This window comes from Falco peregrinus, chromosome 13 (genome assembly GCF_023634155.1).
Source record: "Falco peregrinus isolate bFalPer1 chromosome 13, bFalPer1.pri, whole genome shotgun sequence".
Lineage (NCBI taxonomy): Eukaryota > Metazoa > Chordata > Aves > Falconiformes > Falconidae > Falco > Falco peregrinus.
In genome coordinates, this window is record NC_073733.1 from 23,066,600 (window position 1) to 23,088,988 (window position 22,389).

Below are 22,389 nucleotides of genomic sequence, written 5' to 3' on the forward strand. Positions count from 1 at the left end.
ACTGGCGCCTTCCCTGATAGCACGGAATAAACTCGGCAGCGGAGGTAGGACCAGGATCCAATTCTCCAAGAAAAGACCCTCAGCTGACATCACACAGCCTTGAGACTATTAAATCTCTTCCTCTACTTTCCATCCCATTTCCTCCCCTCCCCACCGCTCTCTCCCCAGCTTCCACACTAAACAAAGCGGAGTTTCAGCAGACAGCGTGCTGAAGACCAACATCAGCAGATACGTCCATGAGGACCACAGCAAGGCCAGGATGACAACGGGATTCCTGTCTGATGGGAGTGGGACTACACGTGGCCGGTCTGTCTGCCCCCGCCTCAGTGCTGCTGGGCTGGAAGATGCTCTCAGCAGAAGCATCATGATACAGCCTTCACCCCCGCTTCAAGCCTTGAGGTCATCCCCAGAAGAAAACCAGGCCTTGCAGCAAAAGAGACAAGGGTTATTACGTAAAAAAATCATGTGCAGCTACGGGACTGCACTGTCTCTTGGGACACATCTGTGCATGGAGGCCAGCTTAGGGTTACACAAACGATTTTTTTAATTCTGGTATTCCTTGACTTCAACATTCTTGACTTTGTAACTAGCATTATTGTAACAAATGCTTTGTCATTACATTTCCTAGGTTTTTAAAAGCCAAGATAACAACGAAGTATGAAATTGCATCACGTCACACCACATTATCCCCTAACTGGGGTCCTCAACACAGTCAGGGATTTATAGATCCGCCACCCAGTCCTCTGGCACTGGAGTAACTAGCAAGACGAGGGGATCTCTGCTCTCTGGACGGGCCAACACGCAGGTCCAGAGGACACCTTTGCTGCGAGCCTGGAACAGAGCCATTCTCTGTAGGTGTCTCCTTTCATCAAACTTTTTTTATCAACTCTTTTCCTCCCAGTCTTCATCTGCTTTTCAGCTCCCTGCCCCCGGTCGCAAGCCAGCCCGGCTGTGCTTTCTGCTGGCTGTCAGCTGGACAGCATTAATGGCTCGCGGCGTCAGATTGTTCCTGAGCAGCAGGGAAGCACACTCACAGGGCAATTCCCCCTCTTAGAGAGTAGCGTACGCTCTGTAAACATACAGCCTTCCCATTAATAAAGGGATAATTACTTTCTGAACATAAGCAAAACAGCATCTTTTCCCTCGCATTGTTCTCAGGAACAGCCGGTTTCCTTTTTGTTCTGGGGAGCTTTCCCCCACCCCACTGCAAGCATACTTCCCTAACCGTCAGAAATTTCGGCTCCCACAGCTCGCATCTACCGAAAGAAAGGAACTGCCTTTCAGCAGAAGCGCTGGCCAGCCCTCGTCATCCCATGCACGGGACAGAGGTTGGTGGACACGGCTCCTGCAGCCCCATCCCTGCTGCACCAGCCCGTGGGAACTGCAGCCCCCCAGCTCTGGGATGGGGGGACGAGCACGGGGGCTGCTGCCTGTGCTCCCTGGGGAGCTGCACGTGGTGGCTTCGGCTGGGGACAACACAGCCAGCTCCTCTCCGGCACAGCCAGACATCGTGAGCAGGGAGGCAGCAGCTAATGAATGAGACCCAGCTGTTGGCAAGAAGAGCAGGAACTCGAGCAGAAATTGGATAGGGATTTGGGGAGGAAGGAGGGGAGCAAAGAGCTGCCTGTGGATGCGAAATGGCTTGGCAGGACTTGAGCTTAAAGGCTGTCGGTGGGGACAGAGATGCACGAGGGACCATGGAGGCTGCGGGCTGCGCAGCGTAACGCAGGAGGAGCCGGTGGCTGTGCACCTCTGTGCCCTCATGCTACAGCTGTGCCTTCCCCTGCCATAAATTACTGGGGAAGCTGGAGAAAAACACAGGCTAATAGGGCCAAGCCAGGAAAAGGATACACTGAGGGCTTAAAATTGGAACACAATGGGAAAGAAGGCTGGCCATCGAGGGGCTGAGGAAGACCGCTGCTAGGACAGCAGGTTGGAGGAGGCACAGCACATGTCTGGAGATCAAGGAGAAGGGAGATTTGGCAGGACAGAATTGCTGGGAGGTCAGGATAGAGATCATCTGGGAGATAAACAGGAGTGCAGGGGAAGCAGGGATGGAGACTCCTCTAAAGGGGTGTGGGCAGGGGAATCAGACTACCCTGGAGCGAGGCCAGCCACGGGGATAACTGGGGTGTCGTGCTACGGGATGGACCCAGACCCAGATATGAGCCTACAGGTGCAGGCTGGGCTCTTTTCAGCAACAGCCAATATCATGAGATCCTTACCATTCTTCACTTGGATTGCTGAGCCTTGGCCTTGGAGGTGGACCACAGCTGGCTGCAAACGAGATCACAGGGATTTAAAATTAATGGGAAACACCGCACCATTTTACAGCCACTCGACACACCTCCACAGCCCTGGTGAGCAGTACAGAGGCATGACAGTGCCTTAAGATCATGAATGCTTTTATTAAACGAAAAAAAGATCAGAGCAGCTGACAACAGCATATTTAAGTACCGGAGAAGAGGCGAGAAGCCCAAGCCAGATTAACATGGTTTTCTTTTGAGCAATAAAAAGGGTGAGCTCAGGCAGTCACCCAATGCATCTATGACTTAGCACACGCAGGAAGCAGTGGGTGTCTTTCAGAGCTATACCACAGAATGGAACGTTAGCAAACACAGCCGGTAACGCTTACAAAGATCCAGCCAAAGCTGGGCTTTTTCCCTTGAAAGGTGATCAACCAACCTGGATGTCTCTGGAGCCGGCCTTGTCTGTGGCACCTGCAAAATGCAATTTCACACCATTGAAGAGGAAGCTTGAAAGAGCTGCAGTAAACACTCCTATAAAAAAAACTTCGCTTACCCCGTAAGAACCATTAAAACCCCATTTATAACCGGAGGAGGACAGTAGCAGGGGTATGGGGCACAGCTTTGTGTTAAAAAGTACACAAACAAGAAAAAAGATTCATCCTACTTTTTCCTGGTTTATTCCTGCATTTCTGTCTAAGATCATCAAAATTCCCCAACGTTATTCAACCAGTTTCCACTAGAAGAAAAAAGTGCACAACCCTTTTCCTGATCGGTAGTGGCAATAAAGCCTCTTGGCTGCAAAGATTACAAGTTTCACTCCGCAGTAACTCAGGTCATTCATTGCATTCAAGCTGCATGCTGAAATCTCTTTGCTCCGAGAGCCAAATCTCTATTAAAGAGGAGATGCTTGTGGGCAGCACTCTGGAGTGCTAAGGACCTCATGCTGCTCCTGGCCTCTGCTTTGGCAATTTCGGAGATATAAACGGAGAAGTCAACCAAGTGTTCCTTTGAGAGCTGTGTGAGCTATAGGGTAATAGTCCTGGTTTCTCTGAAAATACATTTGTTAATACTAGACTGTTCATATATATCCAACCAACACCAACGTGAACTTCCACTAATCTGCACTTTAAAGAATTATTAAATTCAGGGATTTTCAACAAAATCATTGGCACATGACTCCATGCAGAAAACAATATGGTGCAGATACAAAGAAACAAAGGAAAATGAAACCAAGAACTGCAGGAGACAAATGTATTTCTAGTTGGCCGGTACGGGGGCCAAGCTGCCTGGGCTCCTGCAGTTCCTGGGCCGGCTTCATGGCTGTGCCAAGTGTCAGCCTTCCCGATGCAGAGCTCGGCCTTGGGTCAGCTCAGGAGGAATGAACCCAGACACCGAGTCACCGCTGGGAAAAGCCACCCTGCAGCCAGTTTGCGCACATGGAAATTGATCCACGGCAGACTTCAGGAGGACACCTAAAAGCTACTGAGGCTCCGTAGGTCTTTGCTGCTCCTTCTCTGCATCCCTCTTTGCCTGCAGCATCGCACCCTGAACGGCTGCACTGGGCTCCCACCGTGCAGCCCACGGGGCTGTGGAGCTTCTGCTGCTCCCCTCATCCCCCCTGGGTGCAGGGACGAGCCCAGGAACACCCGAGTCCTACGCGCGATGCTGCACCGTCGCCTTCAGACATTCCTCTGTCCTCAGGTGCAAACCTGGAGTGTTTTTATGTGCTGGTACAGCAGCGGTGCCACCATGGCACCTCCTGCGTCCCCCCAGTGTGCAAAGGCTGTGAGCAGAGAGGGGGACACCCACCTGAGGGGCCCTGCAGTCCAGGTGGTCCCTGAGGGCCTGGGGGGCCAGGGGGGCCAGGTGGTCCCATGACGGTTGTACCGGGAATCCCGGGGATGCCGGGAATGCCAGGGGGACCCTGGGGCCCAGGAGGACCTGGTGGCCCTTGGGGACCATTGGGCCCTGGAGGACCAGCCTTCTTACCTGAAAAATAGAAGGTCAAATGTTAGTTCGTGTGCACACCAAGCGCAGGAAGGTCTTTTACCTGCAGGAAATCCGTGGGAAGGAGGAAAGCAGAAGACTGGGGATGGCTCATGGCTGGCTGGAGGGCAGGGGCAAGGAGGAGCACCCAGCCAGCTGGGGTAGGGGTCCCACAGCTCTGCACCCTGAGGACGATGCTGCTGGCAGGGAAGAGCAGGTCCCCGCCTTGCAGGCTCCTTCCAGCACATGCAATTACATTTAAATGAGGCACGTGGGCTCTCCAAGGCCTCCCCAGAGACGGAAACTCAGATGGTCTCTGCCCCAGAGCTCTGGCCACGGGTGGTCCCGCAGCCCCCAAAGGCAGCCCCCCCAGCTGGGTGCACCCCAACGGCAAGGCTGGGGTGCTCCCTCTGAGCAGCTGCACGCTGCAGCGCAGCATGGTGCAAGCTGGAGCGTTAGAAGTCATAACGAACCGCTCCACAGTTTCTCAAGTTTTCCATTTTCTGATGGAAAACAGTTGCAGTCTTTTCTACCTGCTGGATATGGAGGCATTAACACAGAATCCCCCCGGCTCCATCGCCGGTCTGAGGGAGAGGTGCCTCCAGAGGGCAGTTCCGAGCTGAGCACCCAGGGATGCAGGAGGCATCGCCGCCACTGCAGTGTGGGCACCCAGAGGATGCCCTTCACATGGACGAAGGGCTGAGATGCCACAATGCCTCCAAATAATTAAATGTGCATTTTGAGCTTTGGATGGAGGGGTATGGGAAGGACCAACCCAATTAGGTGGATGAGAGCACTGAAGAATGGCCACGATGCTCAAACACATCTCATTACGTGGTCCCAGGAAGAGCAACAGCACAAGCAGGTAAGTAAAAATGACTCTTGGGCACCATGGACTGAAATAAGGTCTGCAGGGAAAGCCTGACCTGTGCTCGTTTTCCAGACCCCTGACTGAAATTATGTTAGTTCGACATCATTCTTAAAATGCAACTTTTTAACAGCTTTTAGGACAAAGAGCTCGATTAACTTAGCAAAATTGCTTCAACTGCTGAAACAAAGTCAGCTCTAAGGACAGAATTAGATGACAGCAGCAGTTAGGATATGAAGTAATGGTTATTGGAATGGTTTCTGAGTACGTTTATGTACTCATTTCTCTACTAAATATTACTCTTTGTCAGGAACACAACTATAAGGAAAGAAACATCTATTTTAGTTAGCACAGTGGTGGAAATCTCTAGATGGCCACTAGCCATGAACAAGGGTACGTGGAAATCGGCGTGGGACAACTGTGCGGTTTAGTTTCAATGTGCAGAAAACTAAGTTAAAGAAAGCACAGGTAATGAAAGTAATGCTGGTATCCTACAAAAACGGGGCAAAGGCTTAAGGGGACAAATTGTTTGCAGCAGTATTTCTGGCCAGATTAGTAGCCGTGCTTTCAAATCTGAGCTGGCAACAAGCCAGCCTTCCTCTAATCCAGCAGTTCTCCTGCTCCTCCTCGGGACAATGATTAGCTTTGGAAATGATCACCTTGAAGCAAACACCTTACCTCTTTCCCCTAAAGCACACATACTAAGTTCTTCTCACTCACATCCCCTCTGATATAGGCCATCTGAATGAAGGATCATACGCACCACGTCAGGAATCCTGCTGCTGTCACTCTTTGCTTTCCTTCCCAGGAGGGATACACATTACAGCTGGTTTAACTAATCTGTCTCAGAAATCTGGTCTGCTACTAAATGAGCTGCTAGTTTAGCAGTAAAACAATTGCACATAATTCTGATGCCGCACAGGGACACTTTATTTTCCGTGCATTCCGCTCCTTCAAGTAATTTCAGCTACTTTACTGCATTAATAGAACCTCACTTAGGAAAGTCACAAGGCAAAAAAAATAGATATTCAGTATGTATAAAGCTTTCAATTAATCTTCTCACTGGGGGGACCCCAGCCCACCACAAGCAGCTCTCCAGGGAGGGTCTCCAGCACCCACATCCCGGTGTGCCAAGTCTCCGTCTTTGCCCACATGCACTAGGCAGGCTCCAAAACTCAGAGCAGGCAGAACCAGTAAGTCTTCCTTACTCATCATTTGCCAAACAATAAGCTCTAACTCTCAAAAAAATTACATGTGACAGCACCATAACATTAAACTACTTTATACAGCACTATAGCTGTATATAATACAGCTCTGTGAGAGTGTCCTGCTACTCCAGAGTTGCTACGAGTACCACAGTCACCACTTGCGATTAGTTTGGCCGATTTAACACAGGTTTAAGGTTTCAAAGTTTTGTTAGGACAAACATAAAATTTTATGCTGCTTTTGAGAGTAAATATAAACTAACCGTGACCTGTCTCAACTTCTCAGCTGTGCATTTCGAGGTTGTATCCAAGGATTAAAGGTGACCTGACGTGCTGTTGAAGTAGCACAGCCACGCAGAGCTCGGCCACTCCTGCTCCCACAGGTCCTGGCGGTGGGCTGGAGCCCCGGCTGCCTCCCAGCACGCGTGGGGAGGTCTCTCAAGGGACACAGCAAAGCACCGAACAGCTAGCTTTTCTGTTAGTTAACTACACCTTAGGTATGTAAGGCAGTAAGCAGTGAGCTGGCATTGCATCTGCCAGTGCTTCACTGCGTAGGCTTGGCCACCAGCACGCGCTGCGCGCCCGCGCCTGCTCCAGCCCCTGTGTCGGTGCAGCTGCCCACAGCGGCTGTGCTTCTCATCACCCACACCCCGCAGCGAACAGGCACTTTAAAACATGCACAGAAATGTTTTGATGGTTACAAGGAGCAAAAACCGGTAATCTGCCTGTGCTTCCCTGAAATCAAGACTGCAGCGTGCTTTTGAGGATCAGTTTATAAAGCAACTCGGATCCCTTGACTCGCTCAAGATCCTGGTAGCAAGTAGGTGTGAGAGCGACCGTAAGCATTCCCCAGGAGTCCTACGCAAGCAAAGGTGGCATCAGACACCCCACAGAAACACAGGGCTGCCTCCTGAATAACCCAAGTTGCAACACTCATCCACACATGTTTTAAAAAACATCCGTTGCAAAAAGCTTGAGGAACAAAATCAGACAAAACACCCATGGGGCCGAGCAAAACTCAGGCCAGACACAGAGCGATGCTCCTGAGGTTACGGCACATCCAGAAGCGAGATGCAGAGCGTTTCTGCACTGACTTTGGTGGGTCTGAAGGAGACCCCAACCTGCAGCAAGCGGCTCCCGATAGCTGGCATATAACTCAACTCTGCTCAACTATTTAATTATAGTGTCTTCAGGATTACTTCTATACAACATCATTAACGTCCTTTGGCTTTTAAGGAAGGCTTCAGCGAGCACCTGTGCTGCCCTGCCACCGCTGGGTCACACCGTCCTGCCACAGCAACATGGGGACATGGGAGCAGCGGACGGTCTGCACCGTGGGACCATGCACCACGTCAGTCCCTGCCCTGCCCGGAGAGGGAACCTCTCGCTGGCTTCTCCTCTGGGCTGGCTAAAGAGAATTCGTAGCTGGGTAACATCAGCCTGGAAAGGAAAATGAAATCAGAACTCAGACTTACCCTTTTTCTTGTTTTTCACTGAACTTGGACCTACAAAGAAAAAAAACCAGAAAACTAGTGAAATTCAGTTATCATTTCATCTTAGAAAATCCCCACTGCCATCAACACCCACTGAGCTTCGGGGTATCTTCTCCAGAGCGGGAACAAAATCGGCAACAAAACCAGTAAGCCAAAGACGGAGAGCCTTCTGCTTCCTACAAACAATTACAGCAAAGTTGTAACGATTTTACCAGGACCCAGATCTGCTTTACCCTCTCTCAAGCTAGCAACCCGTGGCTGGTGTAGCACAAGTGAGTGAGTTTTGGTGGGCAGCTCTCCCCTTTGTTGCAAAGACAGTGAAGCCACCTGCTGATGGCCAGCGGCGAAGCTCAGGTGACAGATGCTCTTCAGCTTTGAGCCAGAGCTTTCCTCCCAGATACCAGCTCAGCAGAGCACCGCTCAGAGCTTTGCCCACAGGCTGGCCATATGTACTCCCTGGGGTCGCTGACAGAAGCACAACACATCAAACCTCCAAGCAGAAGAAATCCTGAGACTCAACAGCAGCCATTTAAAAATACAACCCTGGGCAGCAGATTATTTTTCCAGCGGACAATGGACGCATCTGTGGTCTCTGCAGCCGTACCTGAATTGTCTTCAATAAGCCTGACGTGCCAAGCTTAGCATTTACAGCTGGCACACTTCACTCCCCTATGAGCACAGGGAAGAAGAAAGTTAGCATGACTCGGCCCTCAGCTGAGAGCAGTAACCCAAATTCTTGTGAGCCAAGTTGTTTAAAAATAATAATAAAAGTCTAGGAAAAACAAAAGCAAATAATTAGTATGAACTAGCTTATTTAAACAATGAGAATACAAGCTTCCCTAGCAAGAAGTGAAAACATTTATAGTGAATCTGAGAAACATGACTTCTTGAGCAGAAGCTGAAGCGTGAAACATGTTCCATCACTTCCTCAAAAATTAATCATGGATGGGGATGAACTGCAAAAATCCCCCAATATTTCCTTGCTGTTCATCAGTGAAATCCCTCTAAAACCTGTGTTTAAACACACACCAAAGACTGAAGTCACCTTTAACCGAGATACACTTGTAACGAATGGAAGGTAATGAAGTTGCTCCAGGGCTGCAGTGGTAGAGAAAGGCAACAGCACCGGAGTGCCACATTCCTGTGGCTGGTTAGAGGAAAGATGCGAGCAGGACCCGAGAAATATTCAATAACCTTACTGATGCCTTTTCAATGGGAATATGAATTCACCCACACTAAGCTGTTGGGTCACAGGAAAACTGTCATAGCATCACAGCCTGGTTTGGGCTGGGAGGGAGCTGACAGCCCCCCGAGCCCCAACCCCCGCCAGGGGCAGGGACACCTCCCACCAGCCCAGGTTGCCCCCAGCCCCGTCCAGCCTGGCCCTGAGCACCCCCAGGGATGGGGCACCCACAGCTGCTCTGGGCAGCCTCTGCCAGCGCCGCCCTCACAGGAATGTCTTTATTATGGCATTATCTAATTTACTATTCCTGCTAATTTTAATACACAGTATTAAAACACGTCGCTAGGACAACACCTCGGTTTCTAACAATGCCAGCCCCAGCATTCTGCCAGGGAGCAACACCGAAGCCAGCCAGCAGGTCCACCACCAGCAGATGATCTTCAAGACCTTTGATGTGTGGCAAAATCGACAGGCTCCTCTTTTGGCATTTTCTGAGCTCCGCCGATGCAGAATGAGCCGTGATCACACCGGTGATCTCCACCGGCCCTCATCCTTGGCATCAGCTAGTTAATAACATTTTCAGTGAAGCAAAAAAAAAAATTGTCTGGAGGATTTCATTTAAAAAAACCCAAACAACACAGCAAGCTAAATGCAAGTGCTGTGTATGTGTCTCTTCAGACCTCGGAGTCACGAGAGTTTATTTCATGTTATATATATCACACCATTAGTGCTATAACCAGAGTGAAAGTACAAATAGCTGCGGCGAGCCAAACACATTTGAAATGGATGGAACCAATTAGCTTCAAAGATGAATGGGAGGAATGAGAACCACATGCGATGTCAATGTTCACAGTCTATATTACAACACACGCATCTGTTCCAGGCACGGCAGAGAGAGATGTTACGGCTGTGCAAGTGAATCTTTCGACAAACACAAAAATACTTCTGACATGAAAAAAACACAGTATTATTAGCCTTGGGAGCTTCTGAGTCTCTGGGGTTTGCATCTGTTCGTCTCCCAATAGGAGGGGGTGGATAATTTAATTGTAGCAGGGAGCCATAAGGTTCATCCGATATGCCAGAAGACAGAATTTTCCTCATTTTTGCTCAAAATGGTAAACTCATGGGCTCTTTCTCAATTTAGTCTAAAACAGTAACAAAGCTTCCTAGTGAGTTTGAGAAGCTGAGTGCCCTCGAAATAATCAGCCCTACGTTCCCCTCAGGATGAAAGGTGCTGAGGCACAAGGCTGGAAAACTTTACTTGCCATACGCTGCCCCAATAGCTATGTGCAGAGGAGGAAAAAAAAAAAAAAAAATGCTTTCTGCCATGCTTCTCTGAGGCTGCACCCCAACATTTGAGCAATAAAGCTTGTTAAATGCTGCAGTGGTTGAACACGTACCACCCACTGGTTCTCTGTTCATTGACGAGGCAGGTTACATACCTGCAAGTCAGGCAAGCGTTAAGGCTTTCCTGGAGCGTTCTCCTACATTGTTAATCCCACCTCGCCATCCCACCTCTCCAGCGGAGGGGCTCCCCGTCACAAAGCCTTTTACACTACCCACATTTATTGACTGTCGTTTCACGGAGACCATTAGATGACCTGATTCCAAGGAAGGTCCACAAGAAGACGCTTTTTTTTTTTTTTTTTCCTCTCCGAGATACAGATTATAGGCGTATGGCACTATGTTCCTCAACTGCATCAAAGCCTTATAAAAAACCAAGTTACAGGATACCTGCTGCAGCTCTGGAGTCCATAAGTAGAAGGAAACGGATTTGACTTGAAGGATTCGGTTTGACTTGAAGAACTCTCCACTGACAAATGTGGCCTGCTACCGCTCTCTGCTTTCAGGGGCTTCTCCGTGGTGCATCTGCGGATCTGTTCCAGTCCTGCTGGGACCTGAGAGCAACCTGACCGGTCAGCTCTTCCCCAGCACCTCTTTTCCCTTCTTGACAAAATGAACCTTGAGTTTGCTTTTCTGGCATCACCTTTGCTCCTCATGAATCCCTTTAAGTATCTATCATGAAGGCACTAGAGGTCAAGTTCACAGTCTTGACTGCTGGTACTCAGCGTGACCGCTACCCAGGCACGACTATTTTTCTCCGTATGTGTTTGCACTTGACTTTCGTACTTCTTCCTACTAATCCCCCCTGTCCCCCACCTCCTTTCCGCGTGCTGTCTGCTCGTGTTTGGGGCCAAACCAGACCCCAGACCTAGGGAAGCCCATCCCCTTCCATATTTCCTGCCTTTCACCTGAAATTAAGTTTATGCTTATGCTCTATTCCCTCCTTGAAGGAGCTGTCAGCTATCCTCAAGCCCTCGCTCCAGCCTTGCTTTGCAGAAGAAGGGAAGTTGACAGGACATGTTAACAGAGAGGAGGACGGGGATACGAGAGAGGACAGGCTGGATGGCTCTGGGTAATAAGCATGGAATGAGATTCAGTCATACAAAATGCATAGCCCTACGAATTATGTATACGTGGGGAATAATAGACTTTTCTGCTGGGTGGTGGAGCTCCTCAGATGGAGCTGTGGAGGACAACGTCTGCACATGTTGAGCTGCTGTTGCAAAGCCAGGAAAGGCAGAAATACAGAAACATGGCTCAGTGGAAATACCTCTGGCAGACATGGGGCAATATGGAAGCTACGCAGTAGGTGGGGGTGAAAATCCTGGGAAAAATGCCGCCAATCCTGATCATCTACACACAGAAAAATGAATTTAAATGAGAACAGTTTCACAGGAGGGCTCCTGGGAAGGTCAAGAGATGGTCAGGCTGAGCTCGCCTGGTTGGCCATGAGCACTGGGGAAGGCTGTGGTGATGGGCATGGAGGGAGAAGACCTGTTAGGGCCTCAAGGACAGCGCTGGCATGTCCTCATGTGTGCAAATCACTCACCAAGACTAATAAGCTGGGAATGAGAAGGCTTCTTTTAATCTCCAGGAGCAGCAGCACAGGTCTGGAGGGGGTCTTCTGGCTCAGAGCAAGCCCTCCGCTGTCACGGGTCACTGCTTGAAAGTCCCTCAAAAGTTCATCAGTCCCTCTGGAAAGCAGTGAGGGTACTTTTTGCCTAGCTACTAAAGACGTAGCTGCTAAGCTATGAAGCAGGCTGCTACCCCGACGTGAGAAGTTCAAGCTAGCTACCTGATATACTTCTAAAATTTATCATCTCTTTCATTGGATTTCCTGTAGGAAAAGCCCACCGACTCCTGCTGCAATAACTCAGGCCAGCTCTGTCAGCTGCCGGCCCAGCTCCGCAGGGCAGGACGGGGCTTCCCTAGCAAGAGCAGAGCAGCATCACTGCGAGCTGGCCTTTTGAAGACCCTGGCTCTGAACAGGGCTCGGGACCTAGACCTCTCCAAAAGCTTATTTTCCACATCTGTTGGGAAAATAAAAGGGCGTGATAACAGAAAGGGAGGGAATACAAAACCAGCAAGAGTGGTAAGCTTTGAGGGAAAGGTACAAGCAGGAACAGACAGCTCTGTACGATACCAGCCCCCCCCAAGCCTGCCCGCAGAGCCGTCCCGCTGGGCAGGGCTCCAGGCGATGCCAAGTCACTTCTAGCAGAAGCGCCATGGCCACGTGTTTCAGCAATGAGCCCACTCAGACGCAAGCTTCTCACTTAAGCTGAAGGAAATATTTGCAATAGATGAGGCTTTTGTTGTGTAAAACCACAGCTGTGGCCCAGCAAGCACCAGAAGACATCTAACCATGCTTCAGGGAGCAGGTTCTAGCCCCCAGCTCCTGCAGCCCCAGCATCTGCTGGATCATTTCCAAGCGCCTCAGAAAAAAAACCAGATGGTGATGCAACCCAAGGATATTACACATGACATGTTTGCTCTCATAAAGATTAATAGAGTTTACTTTCCCCCCCGTCCCCGGTTTTTCTTTCTGCACGCTACACGCTGCTATGATTTACTATAAATACAAAAATATCAAAAACTTCTTTAGGACATATGCTGATATAAATAGTATATTAAAACCCCCCTGCGTTCACTTATTAGTTGTGTGTGTGGATTAACAAGAAATAGTTTAAATTCCTGCAAAACAGTTCAAACTGGTTTTATTGATGGGAACAGATCTTTGTAATTACGCTTATTTTATATAAAACATATAAAAGGTTGACCATTATAGAAATCAGTCAAACAAAGGACGAATACCTGGGAAGGCTGCTGAGCTTTCTCAGTTTCTCAGTTGCCAAGAGCAGAACAAAGTCAACGCGTGCCACCACCATGTTCTAGCAGCATCCGCGTTCAGTTCAGAGCAAAGACATCTACTGATGTCTTCAAGATGTTCAACCAGTTTTGGAAAGGTACACTGCACCCACCACCATGCCCTCTACAGGCTGTGCCATCCCGTTTTCATCATTCATTGCTTGCCCTAAGGATTATTAAGGCATCCCTTTTCCATCTTCCCAGCACTACGTTACTACAGCTTATCATCAGTCTTCTTACCTAAGCAGGACTCTGGTTTGGGGAATATGCAAGACCAGATCATACAACTGAGCCATCTCCACATTACCATCACTGCTCTACCCTTGAGAGATGAGAAGGTGGTGGTACTGAGAAGTTTTTCCACATCCCAGGTTGCAAACAGCATCAGTCACAAGTCTTGATGATTCATGAGATGCTGGCATCTTCCAGAAATGCCACATCACTTCTCACTCGTTCGTAAAATAAGCATAAGGTGACCTAAAGTCATGAAGTCCACAGCTACGTTCAAGATGAACATTTAATTTTGAAGACGAAAACAGAAGTGGAGAGCTCTATGTGACTTACCTTATATGCACATTTTCAAAACTACATTGTCTTTATGCACTTTAAAAAAAAAAAAAAAAAGAGAAAAAGCAGCTTTTTCTTTGAAGTATGAGCTTTTGGCTGTAGTTGGAAGAAGAATATTAGGTTTAATAATCACTGTTCTCAACAGCTATGGAAATTTGTGTAAAGTATTTTTCCAAACCCTGCTAACCATCTGGTTTAACAAAAAGACCACTTACTACATCCCAGAAAAGCTCTAAATACTGCCCAATTCCACCAGTAACTTCTGGGGAATAGCTAGCTAGCAGAATTTGAAATGAGTTCCCGGACATTAGCTGCGATACCATTATTAATGGGGAAGGAACAGAAGCTGAGCTCTGTAGTACAGCAGATGGCTGTCCCAGGACTCAAGCGTCTAAGCCAACAACGCAGGCTGCTTCCATCCCTCATAGAAAGCTCTGACCACCAAGTGCCCCCCGCCCGCCCCCCCCCCCCCCCCCGTGACAATGCCCACCTCTCCAGGAAGGCAGCTCTCTGCCACTTGGGGCTTCTGGGGAAAAAAAAAAAAAAAAAAAAAAAAAAAGAGGGGCTGAGCAGCTATGAAAACGCTACCGCTCCTGAGCCATGCTTGGGAATTAACCAGTCCCATCAGCTTCCACAGACATTGAGACCAGAAGGAACCACCATGAGGATTCAAGTATTAAGGAGGTGCTGCCCATCAAGCCTCCTATCAACCACTTTATCTCTATTTGACCGATCCTAAAGGTGGAGGGGGTGGAAAGAAAAGCTCAGGTGATGAAGCTGCTAGCTTCATCAAAAAAAAAATTAGGCGATGAAGAAGCTACTAGTTGCTTTGATGCAAGTTGTCCCAATGCATAAGATCAAACCCCTCCACCTTAGCCAAACCTCTGAAACTCACTTGTTTCATTTCAGAACCGGTGTAATGACACTTACTTCACTCACATGGGTACGAGATATGTAAGGCTTTTCAAATATTTTTAAGTGCGGCGTTATTAATGCCAGACTATGGTGGAGTTGGGGAAAGAAGGATGTTAGCTCCCAAACACATGCTTAATCTAGAACATGTGGTTTTGGGGGAGGTTTGGAACCAATATGTTTTCAACATTTTCAGGAAATTCGGTCTATCCAGATGAAAGCTTCTTGGACCCTACTGAAATATCAGTCAGCAATACAAATACTGAAACAAGATGAATTTCTTCCCTTCCCTGAAAAAGAAAGTGCTTCTTCTCCAGTTCCAGAGAAAAAGGCAACAGAACCTGAAGAGCAGCTTTGGTATTATTACTCCAGAACATTTAGAAAATATAATAAATTATAGATCAAGAAAAATATCCCAGAAGTAAAATACATTGCACACTACTTAAAACTTCTGGCATGCCTTACCAGTGTTTTTGGGGGGGTGGGGTGGGTGGGTGGGATGGGGAAGGGAGGTCTTCTGCCAGGTGTGGAGGAAAGATGCTGCCCGAATTACAGGCAGAATGGCTGAATACAAGTTAGGGTTGTGATGTCCGCGGTACAAGGCTAGTACTAATTTCCATAAATCAGAATATAGTGACTATACTACATAACAGAATTGGGAAGCTCATTGTACAAAGCGGGGGAAGGATGAAACAGTGGTGCTTGATATATCAGTGTGGAAGGCAGAGCCCGGGGCCGTCCAGTTTTTCTCAACCACCACCGTTGCTTCTCTCTGCTTTTCTTTCAATTTTGTTGAAATAAATTCAATTTTTGTTTTTAAACTCTTCAAAATTCATGTGTGAACACAGTCACCCTTAATTGTCTTTTTCTGGTAGCATCTTAAATTGAGATGCTCTACGATGGCATCCCATAAAACAGCGCTCCCTCTGCGTCCTTCACTTAACGGCACCTTCCTTCCAGGGCAAGGCCAAGAGTCACGCCTGGAGGACACCCCAGCTCTGCCTCCGCTGCGCGCAGGCTGCGTGCACGGCAGGAACACAAGCCCTGCATTCCAGGAGCCTTTGCTTAGTGGCAGCCCTGTCATGTTCTGGAGTTATAGGCTGCTAAGTCCCTGGACGGGCTGGGGGCCAGTTCACAGCTGACACTTCTGATACCCCACCCCTGTGCTGGACCGAACTGCCGAACGCTCACGGCCAGCCTCCTCCACCCGACAGATCAAGAAGAGTTTGCAGCTCATCTTCTACTCTTCTGAGGCACTCCCTTGGCTACATCCACTTTTTGAAGCTATTCTTCATCTCTTTTAGGGACTTTTCCTGTGTCTGCCTATGTCTCCTGGGGAAGTATCCCACACAGAGGTCTCCCCTGACACTTGTGGGACCCTATGCTGCTTGGCCAGAGGGTCTGAGAAAAGCTTGTGCATCAACACCAAAGCCTGAGAATCGCTCCTCTTGTGAGCTAGGCATGAGAGTGGCCTTCTGCTGCCTCACTGCTCTTCTCCTCTGAGCAATCCGTCAAAGGACAAGCCTACATCCATGTGTCATCCAGATGATCAGATGCTGCTCCAGGAGCTCCATGGATCAGTAGCCTGCTCCCTCCCAGTTCCTCTGATCCCATACACCAGACCCCAGTTCAAGCTTATCGGTCTTAAAAAGAAATGGAGAGAAGTCACAGCTCAGCCCTGCCCCATCCCTCGAGTCCCTGGAGCGACACTAGATGCCAGAGAGCCACAATCTCTCTTCCTCAGACAGCTTCAGACGATGTAAGATCTCATCACGTAACAGGGTTTTTTTTTGTTGTTGCCAAAGTTCTGATTTTTTTCTCCTGCCAATACTCATAGAGACATTTTTGCTGGGTTTGACAATTAAAACCCAGGACTCTTCACATCTAGGAATAATTTGGTAAAACTCATAAGGAATGGGAGGACAGTTAAATGCAAATACACAGAGACAACGGCCAACAGCGACAGTAGGTTGTGATGTAAATTATACCAATTTTTAAACGTATTAAAGGGAAAAAAATCTTTAGCTACTGCAGTTCAAGATGATCGGAACTGAAGCGTGAGCAAAAGAGACAGACCCCAGAGACCACCAGCCAACCACCTGCTTTGCTGCTCCAGGGAAAGGTGCCCTGGTGAGTGACCACCCTCTGCCCCAGCTGGAAAGGAGCAGGAAGATTGGAATTGCTCTCACACATTTACCAAGTTTTTCCACCTTAAAAAGGACAGTTATGACTCGTGGGTCATCAGCTGCTGTTTGAAGGGACCCGTGCTGGAGACCCACCAGCCCTGCACATCTCCTAAGGGCTTTTTGGCATGAGGAATAACATAGGGGGCAGGGCTGCAGGAGAACCAGGCTGAAACAGCAACCATCCTTTAGAAGTCTGTCACCTCTGCTGCCGTGACCTCTGTCATGGTGCTGGTCCCGCTCTGGGGGAGAGGGCTGGATCCAGCCACCTCCCAGGGTCGTGTCCGTGTCCCCGTCCCCCCCCCCATCACCCCACAACCTCAGCTCAGCTTCTCCAACAGCCAGAGCTTTGCTGGAAATCACTACTTGCTGTCTTCTCAAGTAAGGCAGAGGTATCTTACGCCCTGCAACAGGAATTTCCATCACTTTATACAACGTAAAGAACCACCAAGTTGACCGATCTCCTCAATCCCATCCAGATCCACTTTGGGATCGGTGACAAGGTACCAGGACAGCCTACTGATACCATGAAGGCTCTTGAAAAAACTACTCAGTCTCCACTGAGTAGGTGCAAGCGCACCACAGCACAAATGTGTTCATGAACAAAGACAAAATCCTGCTCCCAATTAACTACAGAGCCACTGTTGCTGGCAAAATAATAGTGCACTGCCTTCTCAAAAACACAAAAACCCAATCAAACATAAATCACCACCCTTCTTAACTCCACTCCCACATAATCAGTCCCAGCCCAGTTCCTGGGGTTCACACCAGAACCTGTGGCCATCATATTTCATTTTCCGCACTCTCACTGGCTATGGAAGAAGAATATGATGGGCCTTTTGTTTTCCTTCAGGCATTTAGGTTGGATTCCAAATGCTGGATCTTTACAGCAGAGCTGACAAACAACATTACTATTTCTAATTCGAGTATCTCAAGGCTTTTTTTGGCTTGCTGGCCAGACTCATAAGGCTTATTTTCTATACAGCACTGCACCCTATTGCTTACTTTATCAATACCACATATTTGAATTCAACAATTTAAAGCGTAGTATTACAGCTGTGTTTTTATTTTGTTTGTTTTATTCGGTTGTTGCTTAACACAAAACATTCTGACATTTTAAGTCATATCCCACTAAGATAAACAACTAACATATGTCATGAATTCCAGTAGAAATGATTCCCAAGTGGTGCTGCAGCAAGGTTTTAACCAAGCGTATGAAAGGCTCTCTTAAATTGTTTGCTGGATGTTTTAAATGCACTCTTCCCCACCACAGCTACCCATAAGGAATCAAGGGCAGGTGGGAGGAAATCTCTTCCACTGCCTCACCCCTGCAGAACTTTACACGTTTTTCTTCCTCTCATACGTAACTCTGCCTAATTGGATCGAAAACCTCTGCAGTGTGGAACAGCTGTCTGTAAGCCATCAGTTTAATGACATGGAATAGCACAGGATGCACAGCCAAGGACAGATCTGTGTTCATATACGTTACTTGCATTTGTACGGATCAGAAAAGGGGTCTAAAGGACACCCAGGGAGACCGCACCACTCTTTGGGGGGCCGAAGTCAAGTCCCCGCAGCAGCCAGGACACAGCACACGCTGCCTGGCTCAGCCACCTCCCGAGTTTATCCACCCACAGCATCTCAGACAGATTAACGGACTTCACCAAATCCTGCTCATATTAACAAGATCAGTTAGGAACCCAACAATATTGCTATACATCATGGCCAACAAAGCCCTAATGAAAACATGCCACTGCCATGCCTCATTCACAGCTTTGTCCCTAAAGAGTTTTCCAGCAGTGGCGTTCTTCAGCTTTGTGCAGCTTCAACTAAGTGCTTTTCTTATGGCTGATGTATCTCGTCTGCTACAACCCAGCGAGTTTTTAATGGGTGCTCAGACAGGCCACAGCTGAAGACAACTTCACAATCCCCACCACCAGCGCAGCAGCTCTGGGTTTGGCTATTCAGTCCCGCCCCAGCCCCCACAGACAGAAAAAGAGAGTTATTGAGCCCAGGATGTGCAGAAGGCAGCCAGCCCGTGGCCGCTGCAGCAGGACCCTGAGCCTGGACCGCCGTACCTGGCCGTTTGGGAAGCTGTATGGGATCCAGCTCAGCACCAGTTCCTCAACTTTTGTGCTAGAGCTGGTCTGTGACCAGATGGGCTTGGAGCATGTGCTAAGCAAACTTTTGTCTGCCTGCAAAATACTCTGTGGATGTGGCCAGAGAGCCAGTTTATTCACAGAAATCAAAGCTCAGCTGCAAATGCTTCAGCAAGACAGACAATAGAGCCTCTCATACTGTGGGAAAGAAATCACCAGCTACCAGTGGAGTTCAGCATTTACAATGCTCAGTGCATGGCATCCACAGTTCAGATGCACACACAGTTCAGATGCAATCACATTCCTGCCCGGCTGCAACATCTGTTCTCCTCTCATTAGTCCTGGCCATGTTTTGTAACAGAAGAAACTGAGATTCCTGAACTTCAGTATTTGACCTGAGGCGTTATGAAAAGCCCTGGTTTTCCGAAGTGGAATTCATACGGAATCACCAGTCACTTCTAATAATGTTGGTCCCTGCTTAACATGCAGCTGTGAAAAAAAAGCTTAGAAGTTTAATTCAAGTTCCAGCAAAGCCTGCTGAAGCACACACCGTAGGCTACGCACTGGGAATCCATCAGGACGACACTGAAATCCACCCGAAAAGTAGAATCGGTGCGAGTATCTGGAAATGCAACCGAGGTGAGATTCTGACCAGAGAATTCCTTCTCAAGCCTTCCGAACATCCTTGGCATCCCCAAATCTTCCAGCAGTCACCCCACCACCTTCTCCGAACCAGATGGGAGGTACCAGGAAAGAACAAGCACACACCAAAGCAGCTCTTTGGATGGAACAAATCAACAGCACCTAATCATGGCTTTATAAATACCAAAAAATAACAAAGCAGGGTTTCTTTTGCAACAATCCAGATCACAGCTGGAGGGGCTGGTGAAGAAAATAGGTTGTGTGGTTGTGTATGGATCAGGACATAGCAACCATTACACTGTGAACCCTGTAACTTGGGACAACTCCTCATCACAGCCACCACACAATTAGGCTTTTACCTCTCCCAGCAAGTTAATTGCTTTTAACATTTGACATCCAATTGGGACAGCAACGTACCAGAGTTCAGTGAAGAATTCTGGACTCCGTCAGCTTTCAGACCCTGGTTCCTCCTTGCTGGCTGATGCAGGACGTCTTCATGAAAATACCACCCTGAACGCATGCTGCAGCAATGAACATCACCACTCGGGCTTTTGGCGTCACACAGTTTCTAGGTACAGAAAGCGGCTCCCAAATCTTTAAGCTGAAACAGCACACTGGCTCAAGCCCAGATGTTAACACCTCTGCTCTCCCAATGCGCCTGGGCTACCTGAGGCTTCCTTCAAGCCGTGTCCCACCCGGGTACCCACCGCGCCGCTGGAGCTGGCGGCCACCCGTGGTCTCCCAGGACAAGCTTCAGCACAGTCCGTCACTGCACACTGCAGTGGATTTGACCACAAAGCAATTTCAGTATTGAAAAAAATTAATTCAGAGCGGTTTGAACTAAGGATACTGAAAATGTTTCACCTGTCTAAAAATGTATTCTCCTAAAAGTTATACCACGAGCAAGGCGACCTCTTTTAACATCACCCTCCCCTCTGCTTTCACTTGTTTCCAAAAATGACACGGTACTGCTCTCCCACTGCTGTACGGGGGCTGAAACCAGGACCTTAACATCGTTCCGGGGTTTTAGCCAGTTGTTAAGCTTCTCTGCATCTATCCCAGTGGAAACACTGGTTAGAAATGAGCACAGACACAAGACCATGGTTTGAAATAAGTTACCTATATATTTATCACTGTACCTTCACGGCTGAAAGGTGCCTGAGGTGTAAGACCTTAGACAGCTACCTGCCCGATTCGCACAACAGGTATAATGTGGAGGCAGGGATCTGTACATGAGCTGTAGCCTTAATTGTACCCCAGTAATAACAAGTCCTGACAGCAATGCCACAGGAGAGGGATGGAGACTGTCCATGAAGGTTCAGACATCATCTTAATTCCCCCTTCTCCCATTTTGGGGGCAATCGCAGAGAAATTCTGGGGGAAATCAGTAAGTGCAAGCACTTCGTGGTGAGCTTTTCTTTTGGGACCGTCTCTTGTGCTCCAGTATCCAGGAAATGTTCTGTATTTACTGAGTGCTCATCACCATGGTTTCAGAGCACAATAAGGCTCTATCGCCCTTCATACATCTGTGTTTCTGGGAATGCCTGGGCTTTGGGGAATTGCACGGGCCGACACAAAGGCACCGATTGTTCTGGAGGCAGAGGGACGAACCTGCCCTTTCCAAAGGAGAGGAAGCCAGCAGGAAAAGTCGCTATTGTGATCTGGATATAAAAAAAACCCACAAACCCTATTGCATCATCAGTGCTGCCAGGTCATGATGGGGGTATGGCTGAGACACGGCACCTGCAGCACTGAGGGGATGGAAGGACCCTTGGCCAAGGCTCTGGCATCAGCTACTTGCTAAACCATCCTAAACCCACCCTCAAACCACCAAGTGAACACTAACAGGGTGACATGCCGGACCCACATAGCTGGTGCATCACTTCTGAAGCTCCAGGTAGGAGCAGGGATCGAGATGAGCTTCTGCTCTCCCAGAATTTAATTTTCATTTCAACAAAAGCAATTTGCAGTGCTGAGACCCATGAGTTCTCATCAAGGACTTTCCTCAGCAGTAAGGACTGCCAAAGTAGTAGGAACCAAATTGTTGTCAGCTTAAGGACAGCCATCTGCTCAGCCTCTTCCCAGCTGCCATGCTCCAAATCAAAGAATGGATAACAATCACTTATGTTTCTCACCAAGCTCAATATGAAAAAATCTAGGAAGGAAAAAAAAACCCAAACCAAAAAGCAAAAACCAAACAAACCAGGAAAGCAGCACGGCAGGGATCTAACTGGGAACAGAGATGAAAGTAGAAGAAAAAGAAACTAGTTTTTGTTGGTTTTTTTTTTTTTTTAAACAATGTTTTTTAAAGAGTTCTATTGACATCTGCTTTGTAAATGCTCTGTCATTATTTATAACCTCAAGAGCACGGAATTGTCTCTGTAGTTACAACCATGCTACTCCCATATTTTGGCTTTGTTAGCAAAGAGCCAGCAGCATTTTTACTGGTGCTCTGGGAATAGAGATCTAACATTTCATACACAGTTTATTTAAAAGTGGACTAATTTAACATTCTTGATGGTTCCTTTTAGCACAACTGTTGCTAATTACCAGCTCCGGAATGATTTGTTAATCTGGGAGCAACAGTGGTTCCACAGCAGCATAAATACACCAAGGGAGAAAGGAAGGAGGGAGAAAGAGAAAAATACAAAAAGAGACACGGGAGAGGGTCAAGTTTTAGTGAACTAAAGCAAGTTAAGTGGCAGGTGGAGCCAGCAATGCAGAGTGGAAAGAACTCTGTGACGTGCAGCTGTAAGGGGGATAAACCTGGTCCCTGAGATGCAGAAAAAAACA

The 22,389-nt window shown here is 48.2% G+C and overlaps 1 protein-coding gene across 5 annotated transcripts in view; it reads right to left on the reverse strand.

Annotated features, from left to right (window-relative positions):
- EDA (ectodysplasin A) overlaps positions 1 to 22,389 on the reverse strand; it is an 81,737-nt gene that overhangs the window by 6,795 nt on the left and 52,553 nt on the right. For all 5 annotated transcript variants that reach the window (XR_008749716.1, XM_055818266.1, XM_055818265.1 and 2 more), the window contains exons 3-6: positions 7,784 to 7,813; positions 4,059 to 4,238; positions 2,686 to 2,720; positions 2,226 to 2,277 (exon numbers count right to left, since the gene is read on the reverse strand). Coding sequence is in view for 4 of the 5 variants with exons in the window: in XM_055818266.1 (XP_055674241.1) it covers positions 2,226 to 2,277; positions 2,686 to 2,720; positions 4,059 to 4,238; positions 7,784 to 7,813 (297 nt within the window). In the remaining variant the exon portion in view is untranslated. The remainder of the gene's footprint in view (positions 1 to 2,225; positions 2,278 to 2,685; positions 2,721 to 4,058; positions 4,239 to 7,783; positions 7,814 to 22,389) is intronic.